Genomic DNA, 14123 nt, shown 5'->3' with positions numbered 1-14123 from the left:
AATATAAATTGCTTTGTGTGACAGCTGCTTCTAGTGAAAGATTTAATTTTCACTCACCAAGAAAGGAATTAAATTTGGGTAGGTAACAAAAACGATGCTGAAGATCACCAGCCATCAAGGAAATACAAATGAAAATCAAAATGAGATTTCACTTTACTAAAATGGCTACAGTAAAAGCAAAAAAGAAATGTTGACAATGTGGAGTAATTACAATCTTTATAAAAGCTGCAGGAATATAAAATGATGTAACCACTGTGGGAAATGATTTGGCATTTTAGAAATTAAATGAGAATTTTCCATGTGAACCTGTTTTACTGAGGGTGTATGTAAATGTGTTTAAAAAACACTTCTACAAGAAATTTTATAGCAGCATTATTCCTAGTAACCAAAAAGTGGAAATAACTAATATATCAGCTGCTGAGTGGATAATGAAGTTGGTATAGTCATACAGTGAAGTATTATTTGATAACAAAAAAAAAAATGAGGTTCTGATCCATGCTACAAATAGGGATGGAATTTTAAAAGATTGTGTTAAATTTAAAAGCCAGTGACAGAGGATCATTTATTTTATAATTCTGGTTTATGTTGAATCCCCAAAATAGATAAATCCACAGGCGGGAGTAGGTGAGTGATTACGTAGGGCCGCAGAGGACGTGAGACAGATGGGGCTGGGTAAGACGTGAGAGGTTTGCATCATTTGTAGTGATGCAAATGCTCTGTGAGCTGCTTTTTGTTTTTGTTTTGAAAAAGATTCCTGCATAAAACAGAGCTTTCAAATATCATTGGGAGCCACAAAGATAGTCAGTCATTCTTATGTGCTGAAAGGGGAAGTTGAGGTCTAGATATCTGGGTTGTAGTTTTGAATTTTCCATGAATTGGTTGATTTAGCTCAAACACTTCTCTGTAGATTTCAGTGCCTTCATCTTAAAAAAAAAAATGAAAGAGTAGCAGATATGCAGTTTCTTTTAGCTTTGAAATTCTGTGATTATGTAAATGAGAGTTACAGAGATAGAGTTAGATCAGGCTTGTCTACAGAGGTGAAAAAAATACTATGCTATTATAATAAAGTACTTTAATCAGTGAAAGAACTGTAGCCTCAGAAGTCCTTCTAGAAATCCTAATTGAGGAACCCCAGACCAACCTGATCTGAAAATAAATCTCAGGTCCAAACCTCAGGTCCAAACCTCTAGCTGTGTAGGTTAGCATAGAAATAGAAAGAAGAGTTACAGGAAATTCTTGCAAAATGTCCCATAAGCTTTTTCATCCTCTAGCTACAGATTTCCTATATGCCCTGGGTGTATAGGTTTCAGCCTTTTTGCTTTCAGACTGTTGTGGTAACTGTAGTTAATACATACACCAAAATGAAATAAAAGGAAATTTGTTTTTCTTTCATTTGAAGCCTGTCTCCAACCAGCTAACTGCTCAGCTTAATTCTAACAGGCAGGATACACAGCAATATTGGTAGTCTTTGAAGTGCTACACCCTTCATGTTGTACTATTGGAGAATTATACCTGTTATGTAGAGAACTGATCAAGAACTGAATTTAGAGAATAGATCAAGTCATCGCTTCTTGGCCTTTTGGCTAAGATCAAGTGTGGAGAATAGATCAGGTCTTACCTCTGACATTACTTAACTTCATGCTTCACTAAAAAAAAGTCTTAATTTCAAAACATCATCTATTAAGTGGGAATAATAATTTTTATCTATTCGTATGTATTAGCTGGCAGCAAGCAGAATGTCTAAGGACATTACCTATTGCTGACCTCCAGCACGGCCCCAGTATGTGACTGGGGTATGTATAAACGATTGAAAGGAGAAGCTGTAATTGAGGGCCTGTATTAGTTGGCGCTGAGTTGCAGAATTCCATGTGGGAAAGCTTGGTTCCTGTGGTTAGGATGTGGAGCCTTGGTTTATTCTAAGAAGTCTTGAAGCATTTAGATCAGTCTTTTTCTGGTCTCACTTTTACAAGCAAAGTAGAATTTTCTGAGCTTGGGAAGAATTTAACAAAGTTAATTTTACCACTGCATTACGTCAGTGTTTTATTTCTCCAGATCTGGAATATTTAACTGTGTTGAGCTCAGATTAGTTCAGCTGAACTGGTGAGAGATGCTACTTAAAATTTTTGAAAAATAAAGATCAATGTTTTTTGTTCTGATGGCTATCTTGGAAGCTGGGATTTTGCCTCATTTATCATTTAATTGGTAAGTCAAATGGATTAAGCCAAAGATAAGATTAAAGTTTGAATTGCAAGCTGCTTTTCCTACTTTATTTACTTTATTTCTTTAAACTTGAGATCTGCACATGCAGAAATCAGGATGATTCTTTTATGTATTACTCCTTACCTACAGAATCTCTGTCTTAGAAAGTAGGTTAAAAAATCCTACACTCAGTTTCTTATATTATTCATATTCATGTTAGTAAAGCTCCTTTTAGCTTATAAAGCTTGACCATTTTTTAATCTTAGTTAATCCTGAACATCATAACACCAGTAATAAAATAGAAATAACAAAATAGTAATAACAATAAGTAAAAGTAGTGACACAGCTGCTACTTATTGGATTCCTATTACCTGCCACACATATTAAGAACTTTGATATTTGTCATCTGTAATAGACCATTCAAGTAGTTGAGTAGTTCACTTTTCAGACAGTAAACTGAGTTTACAGAGGTTAAGTCACTTGCCCAAGGTCATCTAGCTAGGTAGTGATAGAACTGGGATTGAAAGAACTGCTTCAAAGAACTTTTCTACTTTTCAGCTCTTACACAATGTCTCTCTTTTTCAAAGATTAATTTATTTTTATTTGAAATGCAGATTTTACAGAGAGAGGTTCTTCATCTGCTCGTTTATTCCCCATAAGACCGCAATGACCAGAACTGAGCTGGTCTGAAGCTGGGAACCAGTAGTTCCTTCCTGGTCCCTCGTGTGAGTGCAAAGGCTCACAATCTTGAGCCATTCTCTGCTGCCTTCCCAAGCCACAAGCAGAAAGCTGGGTTGGAAGTGGAGCAACTGGGACATGAACTGGCACTCGTAATGGAATGTCTACATCACAGGGTAGAGGATAAGCCTGCTGTACCACTATGTCAGTCCATCAAAGTCTGTTCACTTTTGAACTATGCTTGTTAATTCAGACACCATATAATATTGGAAATCTCTCAGAGTGTTGCTTTTTTAACATTTTTTTTGAAAGGTAGAGTTGTAGAGAGAGCTATCTTTCATCTACTAATTCATTTCACAAATGAGAGAGAGAGAAGAGAGAGAATCTTTCATCTACTAATTCACTTCACAAATGACTACAGCAGCCAAGGTTGAACCAGGTCAAAACCTGGGACTCCATCTACATCTCCCATCATGGGTGGCAGGTGCTGCTGCTTTTCCAGGTGCATTAGCAGAGAGCTGGAGTAGAAGTGTAGCAGCTGGGATTCCAAACAATGGTCTTATAGGATGCTGATGTTACATATGACAGCTTAACCCACTGTGGCACAACACTGGTCCCACAGACTAGTGCCGTCAGTAAAATTGATTTTATTGTTTTTTTTTTTAACTTGTTTTAAAATGAATTTGCATGTTGTAGCATTAATTTGGACATGCAACAATCATATCTGTGTATTCTGCATAGTGCATATACAAGTAGGAGTTTGGGCATCTGAAGTCACCATGACTGCCTAGCCCTGACTTTATGACCTTTAATAAATTGCTTCCCTATACCTTTCTTAGCCTCAGTTATCTTGGCTGCTATATGGATATATAGTAACTTTATCTGAGTGTTGCTGAAGGGATTATAGGACTGAAGATGGAAGAAATGTTGAATTGGGGTAGGTGCTGCAGGTTAAGCTGCCTCCTGCAATCCTGGCTTTCTGTATAGGTGCCCATTTGAGTCCTGGCTGCTCCAGTTCGGATCCATCTTCTTGCTGATGTGCCTGAGAAAGAATTAGAAGATGGTTGAAGTGCTTGTGCCCCTATACCCTTGTAGGAGACCCGGAAGAAGCTGCTGGCTCCTGGTTTCAGCCTGGCCCATTCCCATTCGTGTTGGCCATCTGAGGGAATGAACCAGTGGCTGAAAGAACTCTTTGTGACTCTGCTTTCTCTCTAACTTCCTTTAAAATAAATAAAAATTTTTTAAAAAGTGTTGTTTAGGGCCCGGCGCGGTGGAGCAAGTGTTTAAAGGTCCTCGCCTTGCACGCCCGGGATCCCATATGGGCGCCGGTTCTAATCCCGGCAGCCCTACTTCCCTTCCAGCTCCCTGCCTGTGGCCTGGGAAAGCAGTTGAGGACGGCCCAAAGCTTTGGGAACCTGCACCCGCGTGGGAGACCCGGAAGAGGCTCCTGGCTTCGGTTCGGCATAGTATCGGCCCATTGCGCTCGCTCACTTGGGGAGTGAATCATCGGATGGAAGATCTTCCTCTCTGTCTCTCCTCTCTGTATATCCGCCTTTCCAATGAAAAAATAATAAAAATAAATCTTAAAAAAAAAAGTGTTTTTATAAGTGTTACTTAAAAAAAACTGTAGTATTGTTAAAAGTTAGCTATACTTTTGATGAGCTGTTAAAGGGAATTAAAAAAAAGATTTATTCATTTATTTATACTGCTTGCTTGATTGATTGATTGATTTGAAAGGCAGATTTACAGAGAGAAGGAAAGACAGAAAGAAATTCCATCTGCTGATTTACTCCACAAGTTACCACAACAGCCAGAATTGTGCCATTCCTAAGCCAGGAGACAGGAATCTCTTCTGGGTCTCCCATGCGGGTGCCGGGTTCCAAGGCTTTGGGCTATCCTCGACTGCTTTCCCAGGCCACAAGCAGGGAGCTGGATGGGAAGCGGGGTGGCCACGATTAGAACTGGTGCCCATATGGGATCCCGGGGCATTTGCAAGGCAAGGAGTTAGCCACTGAGCTATTACCATGGCCCCATTTTTTTTTTTTCCTTAACAAAAGGAAACCAGGAGCCTGAAACTCCATCTGGGTCTCCCACATGGGTGGTAGCAGTGGCCCAAGTGTTTGAGTCTTCAGCCTCTGCTTCCTAGGATATGTTGTTTGGAAGCCGACCACCTGATGCTCAAAGTGGCACTGGGTTACAAAATGTGGGTTTCTTAAGCAGTGACTGCACTTGCTGCGTCCCAGTGCCCTTGCCTTCCTTTCTGGTCCTCTGCTGACTTTTGCTTGTATGATTACACTTGGCTCATTCCTTTAGTGTTATGATGAATGCACTAGGAATGAGGAACATTTTTGTCTGTTTTTAATCTCAAAGGGAAATCTTGCAGCATTTCATATTTTTAAATATAATGTTTACCTAGGGATTTTGCAATTATCTTTTATTAGAAAAAGTCAATTTTCCTGTAATCCTAGTGTGCTTAGGGTTTTAAATTATGAGTGATTATCACATTTTAGCATGTTAGATTTATAAAATACATATATATTGCTTTATTTTAATATGTATTTTAAAATTTGAGATATAGCACACAATAAGTACAATTTGGCAATTTTTAATATATACACAAAATTGTACACTCATTGTTTTACATCAGTCTGGTACATTTTAGTGTTCCAAGAAACACTTCATATCCATCAATGGTAATTCTTCATTTTTGGCTTCTCTGAACTCCTGATAATGACTAACTTACTTTCTATGAATTTGCCTATTTTGCACATTCTGTATAAATAGAATTGTACCATATGTGCCTTTTGTGATTGCTTTCCTAGCATATTATCAAGATTCATCCATGTTGTATTAATCAGAATTTCATTTATTTTGCAGACTGAATAATACCTATATTTCATTATTTCGTTATACTATTACTATTTCTGCTCATCAGTTGAAAAATACTTGCATTGTTTCCACTTTCTGTTATGGTTAATACGCATGAACATTCATCTACAGGTTTTTGTATACACTTTAGTTTTCATCATATTCTTCCACTCATATTTCTAGTTACCTTTAGAAATTTGCTAAAGCAGCATTAGTCCTGGGAATGTTGGAATGTGGGCATGGGACATTAAACCACCAGGATCCTGGGTTTGCTTTTTTTTTTTAGCAGTTAGATCTTTTCTGAATCCCAAGTTCAGAGTATATATCTAGTAAGAGCTGTTAAAATTTCGCTGACTTGTTTGTATTGTTGGAAAGCTGGGCGACAGATCACACTTTTTCTGTGATTCTTATACTTTGTTTTTTTCTAGAATTTCCTTCTTTATTTCTACTTGTCTCATTTCCGTTCACCCTTCATGGTTTTTTTCAGGTACCGTAATCTTCTAAAAGGTAATCTTGTATTACCTGCCTTCATTGGTACTCCAAGCATAGGTCTTTGTGTTTTTTATAGATTGAGAACTTGAAACTCAAAAAAAGTTTGACAGGGTCACACAATGAGTTAATGGCATAGATAGTGCTGAATAATTTTTTTTTTCATGTCTTCTGGCTCTGTTCTCACTGACAGAGATTTCTCTTAATTTCTTGATCTCATTTTTCTCAGCTGTTAAAAGGATATAATCCCTGCTGTCTGGCTTATTGTAAGGAGCCAGGGAGAATAGTGACTGTGAAAGGCATTTCGGAAGAGCTGTGTACATGTGAGGAAGGTGGTGGTTATTTCCTGGAAGGGATTGACGAGTTCCAGGTGACTCTAGGACTGCATAACTTATCACTTGTATTACTGCATCAGGAACTGTGTTTCTTGCTGGTGGTCCTTAGGTAATAAGTACCCAGCGTAAGTCACACAGTCTGCAGGTGTCGCCTTTCCACCTGCTGCCCTCCTCCCTACATCAGCCAGGTCCTTCTGTTAGTCTAGGCCTGGTCTGTGCTAAACTGTTTTTCCAGTTTAGTGGTGACTTCCCATCAAAAAGGATCAGCGGATGTGAGATGAAAAACTTGATAGGTGAGCTGTGTCTTATCATCATGTGTTCTATGGCTTGGGGCAACTCAGGGTTTCTTTCCTAGGGAGTGGAAATAGTTTCCAGGGTCACTTCCTAGTATTTTGTAGTGTGTTTTTGAACTAAGTAAGCTCTGTGCTGGGTCTTGTTTGAGATTCAGGATAATGATGCAAGTTGATCTTCAAGAGACTTACCCCTTTAAGTTTTCAAGAGGTGAGAGTTGTTTAGTCTAGTGGTTAGGATGATGTGTCCCATATGGGTGTTCCTGGGTTCAATACCCAGCTCAGTCTCCTCACTTTAGCTTCCTGCTAATACAGATCCTCAGAAGCAGCAGTGATGGTTCAGGTCACAGGGGTTTTTTTACCATTCATGGGAGAAATCTGGATTGAGTTGCTGCTGCCTCCTGGGTTTGGCCTGACCCAGCCATAGCCACAACAGGCATTTGCAGAGGGAACTAACGAACGGGAGTGTCTGTGTTTGCTTTTGTTCTGTTTCCTTGCTTTGCTCTCTTTCCTTCTCAAATAGTTTTTTTTTTTTTTAATAAGAAGAAATATAAAACAGGAAATGACTAAATGCATGCTGACTCAGTATCTTGGATTTCATAGGGCAAAGCATGGTCACAGTATCCTTCCCGGAAAAGGTGGGATTGAAGCCAGTCTTTAAAAGATGACCAATGGGTCAATTAAGAACTGGGTTAAACCTGAAAACCTAGTACTATCTCTTTTAAAAATTTTTCCTTTTCTCTATTTCTCTTGCAGCCAACAAAAAGAAGGAAAAGGAGCGTCCAGAAATTTCTCTTCCTTCAGATTTTGAGCACACAATTCACGTTGGTTTTGATGCAGTCACAGGGGAGTTCACGGTGAGTCCCAGGTCACAGAAAGGGCTCTGCTTCTCCCGAATTCTGGCTATGTGATATCAGAGTCAGTCTGTCAGAAAGTTTCCTCCATGCTTCGTCTTTGCCCAAGACCCTGAAACTGCTCCCTCAGGGTCCCCTGGGACTGTGCCTTCCTGACACCTTTCAATGTCTGTCTTACAGGGAATGCCAGAGCAGTGGGCCCGCTTGCTTCAGACATCAAACATTACTAAGTCGGAACAGAAGAAAAACCCGCAGGCTGTTCTGGATGTGTTAGAATTTTACAACTCAAAGAAGACCTCCAACAGCCAGAAGTACATGAGCTTTACAGGTAGGAAGATTGCTTCCACAGGAGTCTGAGAAAGCAAAGCTTAACTGTGAGCGTTGTGGCAGGACACCTAGGCACTTGTTTGGAATGTCTACATCTCACATGGGCGTGCCTGATTCTAGTCCCGGCTTACTCCACTTATTATCAAGGTTCCTGTAAACGTTCTGCTTAGGAGGCAACAGATAATAGCTCAGGTACTTTCGGTTCATGACATCCATGTAGGAGAGCTGGTTGTTGTTCCAGGCTCTTGTGTTAAGTGTAGCCCAGCCCTGGTTGTTGGGGACTTATGTAGTAAGTCAGTAAGGGAAAATCTCCTCTGTCCCCCTGTGTCACTCTACTTTTCAAATAACAAATAAACTTAAAAGAGTGAGAGAAGATTGTAATATGGGTATAAAAGCTTCATGTATCTGTTAATTTGGAGTAAGAGAACAGTCCTAGAAAGAGGAGAAGTGGAACTTGCGACAGCCAAAGTGATACGTTTTCCATGAACTTGAGTGTTGATTCTTAAATTGCATGTAGGCTTTCTGGAAAAGGTCTAGATTCTGATACAAAGATAAGAATTCATTTCTTAGAGTCTCAAAATAGAAATAGGAATTCCTATCTCCAAAAGTTGTAGTGAGGAATATATGAGCTCGTTGATGTGAAAGTTCTTTATAGATTGTAGAGCAGCATCATAGAAAGCTGTCATAGTTATTGTTAGCATCATTGCTTTTTAAATACACCAATGGGTAGTTTTTTACTAGTTAAGCTGCCAGGTGTCTTAAGGGACTATTATTTAATCAGTCAAATGAACTGTCAAGTAACAACAAATGTTCTTTGGATGTATTCTCTACAGAAAGAACTTATTTTTTAGAGTGTTTTTATGTGCTTATTTTAAAAAATTATAATTTATTTATTTCTATTTGAAAGATTTACAGTTAGGAGAGATAAAGATCTTCCACCCACTGATGCACGTCCCAGATGGCCATAATAGCTGGAGCTAAGTGATCTGAAGCCAAGACCCTGGAGCTTCTTTCTGGATCTCACATATAGGTCCAGGGGCCCAAGTACTGGGGCCATCCTCTGATGCATTCCCAGGCCATAAGCAGGAAATTGGATGGGGGAAGTAAAGCACCTGCTACACAAACTAGCACCCATATGAGATGTTAGCGCATAGTCCCTATGCACATATCTTTTTAAAAACTTTTTTTTCTTTTATTTGAGAGACAGACAGACTGCAGAATCTCATCTACTGTTTCACTCCCCAGATGCCTACAACTTCTGGAGCTGCACTAGGCAGAAGACAGGAGCCAGGAAATGCAGAACTCCCACATGGGTTGGAAACCCAACTACTCAAGCCATTCCTCCCAGAGTAAATAAACATGAACAGGAATCCTAAACCAAGAGTGGAGCTAGGATTCAAACCCTGGGACTGCAATATGGGAAGCAGGCATCATATGAGGCTTCTTAGCCACAGTACCAAATGTCTGACCCTCTGGGAGTATTTTTAATGGCAAAATCAGTATTAGAATCTAGGCTTCTTAATTCCTAGCACAGCAGCTTTCAAATTTATTTGTTGCCTCTAGAAATTTTAATTGGAGCACCTTCCTCCTTGGTTGAGAATTTTTTTTTTTTATCATAGAAGCTCATATTTCTGGAAGCTTGCCTCTTAATATTAGGATCTTAGTAATGCCAGTTGTCCCCTGTTTTAAAGATCATAAAAGCCGAAAAGGCCTTTCTAATGTGTCTAACTTAGTGGCAGAGCTACTCTCTTAATTCCCAGTCTGTTGCTTTAAAAGAGAGTGCTGTTGGAAAAGTTGAGAACCAGTATAAACTAATGATTTTGAAGGATGCTTTCCCTAGCCAGTATTTGGCGTGTATCAATGAGCACAGATGGTGGGGATGGCAGACTGCAGCTTCACTCATGCTGCCATGGTGGTGCCCAGTAGAGGGCCATGCCTACGCACAGCAGTATTTCCTTTCTGTCTTCTGGCCTGCTGGGTTTATCTCACTTCTTCCATTGAGGAATTGTGTCATTTCAAGGAGGAATTGTGATAGGAGGTGTTACTTAGGAGGAAAGTTTTCTACTCAGGAAGTTAGAGCCAACTTTTAAGGAATTTGCCATAGAGACCACTAATGAGAAATTTTGGTAGACTCAATAGCAAAGTATGGCCCGGGAAAGCAGAATATTTTTTTAAAGATTTTTTTTTTTAATTGGAAAGGCAGATTTATAAAGAAGGAGAGACACAGAGAAAAATCTTCCATCTGTTGGTTCACTCCCCAAATGGTTGCTGTGGCCAGAACTGAGTTGATCTAAAGGCAGGAGCCAGGAGCTTCTTCCTGGTTTCTCATGTGGGTGCAGAGTCCTAAGGCATTGGGCCATCCTCTGTTGCTTTCCCCATGTCACAAACAGGGAAATGGATGTTAAGTGGAGCAGCCAGGATATGAACAGGTACCCATATAGACTGCCAGTGCTTGGGGATGGAGGATTGGCCAATTGAGCCGTTGTCCTGGTGCTCCAAGAATCTGTTTTTCTGAATGTACGTATATAAATATGTTTAAGTGACATCTATGTGCATAGAGGCACAACCATGTTGTGGATTGGCATAAAGTTAGAATTAAAAACTACCCAAGTATTCTTCACTAGACACACACATAGATAACACATTTGAGTAATTGTGTATTTGAATAATATTGACTGTATGCATTTAGATATATGTGCACATAATCTATTCTTGTGTGTATAAATTTGTGTATACATGTGTATATATGTATGTCTGAGATTTTAAATTTTCTGCAAGTTGAAGAAAAAGGCCAACCCTAAGAAAAAAATGCATTTAGCACAGTTGATTTTTAATGCCATATTTTCCTGTTTCCTTTCCCTTCATACTTTTAGATAATTCTTATGATAGTTTTGTGAGGTTGGCAGAGCAAAGAATATGACTCCTGTCCTGCAGACTCAAAGATATTAAGTAGCCTCAGAAATTAAATTACTTAGCCAGGATGACACAGCTGATAGCCAAATGGCAGTATGTTTTAGACCTGGGTCTCTAAACTTTTTGCTGTGTATAATCTAAATGAAACCTAGGATGCCAGTTTTTGTCAAGTTTTTAATTTCTTTGACACTTGATTTTCTGTGCTAATAATTAGTGTGGTAAGTAAAAAGTATCCTGGATTGATCACGCAGCTGGATCTTAGCCTTGTTTTGCCCTTGATTTATGCAGCCTTAAACCAGTCTCTTTCCTTTTCTGATCTTCAGTTTCCTTACAGCTAAAATGAAAAGCTTGGATGTATTCTCTATTCTGTTTTTCTATGCTTTGGAGTTTGATTGTTTTAATCAATTTTAATGTAAAAATTGCATGTTACCTTTAAAGGGAGCAATGTACAATAATCTGTATAGACCTAAATATATAAAAGATGCATGTTACTGGAATCCAACCCTCAGAAATATTAGCAGGACCTAAGGCTTGGGGCAGTGCAGAGAGGCTGTAGTGTTGCCCTTCGCCAGTAGTGCAATTCTGTAGGATGAGAAAAATAAGTGAGTTATGTTTAAAGGAGATCCTGAATTGATTTCTTCAGCAGGTAGCTGGCTATTTTAAGGTTTATTTTAAGAACACACTGTCATAGCTCGCCTTATTTCTTGCTTTTCTTGGCTTCATGATTTGCTGGAGGCCCCTTTCTTACATGATTGGGTTAGGTCTTTGGCATTGGGCTTGGTTATTGAAGAAAAATGTGTTAGATCTGGTAGAATGTTTCTTCTCCATAATTGCATCGACATTCGGCTGGAAAAATTGGCTTCTTCTTGGACTCTTTGGGATTAAAGAACTTGGTTTTTAAACTTATTTTCTTTGCTTAGATCTCTTTCGGGTCTCAACTTCACATTTAATAGTTTAAGATATAGCATACTGATAAGACGTATTGTTATATATACTTTCTGCCATTAAATGATGAAATAACCTTTGGTTGCAGAACACATCTCTGTTTCAGAAATGCTAATGTAAAAAGTGTACCTTTCTGAATCAGTGAAATATTATAATTGATTCCTTTATTGAGGGAACTTGATTCTGTTCTTAGAAAACAAGACCCCACCTTTAATTACAGTTGATCTGATGAATACTTCTCTTCCTAAACCTTAGTGTTTCTCTCCCTTGGGGGATAGACATGGATGAGGGAAGATGCTTTCTGCCAGCTGAAGGTACAGTGTGCTGTGATTTATCATAGATAGTTCAGAATGGTGCCCTGGATTCTTCCCCTTTCTCTTAGGATGCAGTCAGTTTTCTTATTCTTTGAATCATTATGCTGATGTAGCTGATGATGTGAGTATAGTTCTGGCATAGCTCGTGGAGTTAGACCAGAATTAAAATGTCTGAATCAGTCTATGTGTCTTCTGGTCCAATTGCTTTACTTTTCTGAGCAAGCTACCATTCTGTGAAAGTGGGGATAATAATAGTATTCAAAGCCACACTAAGGATTAAAGAACTGATATGCATAATGTGCTTAACAGTGATGTCTGGCCTGCAATACCTGTTGTGGTGGTACTGTTCTGTGAGCCTGCAAGTGCTAAGACAAGAGACTTGCTTTGCTCTAACTGTAAATGTTATTCAGTTTCTTGTTTTTCTTCTTTTGCAGATAAATCAACTGAGGAATATAATTCTTCTAACACTTTGGTAAGTTTCTATTTCCTCTATTCTGATATTGGCAGGTATGGAGGTAAGCATGCAGAAACACAACATTATAGTGGCACAGCCCGGGCTAGGAGGGACTCTTCATGGTCATTCCCCCATGTTGGCTCTGAGAATCTGTCCACGCAACACAGGAAATAGACTTAATATCCAGGATTCTTTTCACTGTGAACAGAAAAAAAAAGGTGTCATAGAGGTCTTACAAAGGAGACTGCAGTAAAGCCTCAGCTATGTTGTTAGTGAGGAGGAAGAACCCTGGGGCTCATGCCATATGGCAGAGAGTGTGACACCTGCTTGGGAAAAACCTGTACTGGCATAGTATCTATGGTTAAAGCCACTCAGGCTGCCAAGGTCACGCTTCTCTCCCAAACTGGAACATTTGTCTTTGTAGCTCAGTGCTCTATATTCCTGTACTAGTTTTACATTGAGGGACATGGTTTATATTATAGTAGCTTGTAACTGTTTTCCATGTTAGTTTTGTGAAGTGCTGACTTGATTTGTGAAATAATTGAATAGGATTATTATCTCCATAATAAAGATTAAGAAATTGAGACTCAGATTAAGTGAATTCTCCCCTCTTCTCATGTAAAAGAGTAGTTTAAAACTACTATGAAATTTTGTTCTCAGCATTCATTTATTCACTCACACTGTAAGTATTTCCTTAGCGCTCTCTTTGTGCCAAAGCATTAGGTGATACAAAAATGATGTATGCTGGCTTAGACATTGAAAGAAAAATAAACAACAGATGAGAGAGACGGGCTGCAAGAGAGGTGTGAGTAATGTATAATGCGGTCAGAGCTTTTGCGATGGCTTTTCTTTTCTTTCTTTTTTTTCCCCCTGCCTGATAATACCTCCACAGAGGAGTATATAGAGTTCATGAACTCTGAAGGTTTGCCCTTCAATATATGTTATTAAGGTTCCTTCTAGCTCTAAAATTATGCTGTGTGTGGCTCCTTGGTCTGAGGTCTGACTCTAAGATACTACAGTATTTTAGCACTTAATTTTTTTTTTTTGCATAGGAAGTATCTACCAAATGATGGTCTCTAAGCATGCTGAATAATAGATGACTGGTAATGTTTTGTTCTTGATCTCATTGTTTAGTAATGAATATGAATATGTAAACAGAGAAGTGTAGGATAGTGTTAGGTACACCCAGGAAATACCAGGTGGAAAAAAGGACAGGGTTTTCCAGATTGTTAAGGATCCCCAGTGGGGTGGGCTAGAGAACTAAACATCTTAGATTGTTCTGAAAATTGGGTCAAGGTAGTAGACACAATTCATGTGATAATCTTTCTTGATAATCCCAAGTTTCTTAATTTCAGAAAAAGTATAGTGGGGAGTAAATTTAAAACAGTGCGCCAGGGGCCAGTGTTGTGGTGCTTTGGGTTAAACTGCTGCTTGCAGTGCTGGCATCCCATATTGGA

General features: G+C 39.0%; 1 protein-coding gene across 2 annotated transcripts in view; it reads left to right on the top strand.

The window, feature by feature from the left end:
* The window catches only part of PAK1 (p21 (RAC1) activated kinase 1), a 142561-nt gene that overhangs the window by 88705 nt on the left and 39733 nt on the right, over positions 1-14123 (top strand). For both annotated transcript variants that reach the window (XM_040964434.1, XM_040964435.1), the window contains exons 3-5: positions 7616-7716; positions 7894-8041; positions 12647-12684. In XM_040964434.1, coding sequence (XP_040820368.1) covers positions 7616-7716; positions 7894-8041; positions 12647-12684 — 287 coding nt within the window. The remainder of the gene's footprint in view (positions 1-7615; positions 7717-7893; positions 8042-12646; positions 12685-14123) is intronic.

This window comes from Ochotona curzoniae, unplaced genomic scaffold (assembly GCF_017591425.1).
Source record: "Ochotona curzoniae isolate NIBS_2020 unplaced genomic scaffold, NIBS_Ocur_1.0 scaffold_3223, whole genome shotgun sequence".
In the NCBI taxonomy this organism is placed as follows: Eukaryota; Metazoa; Chordata; class Mammalia; order Lagomorpha; family Ochotonidae; genus Ochotona; species Ochotona curzoniae.
This window is presented reverse-complemented; position numbering and strand designations above follow the sequence as displayed.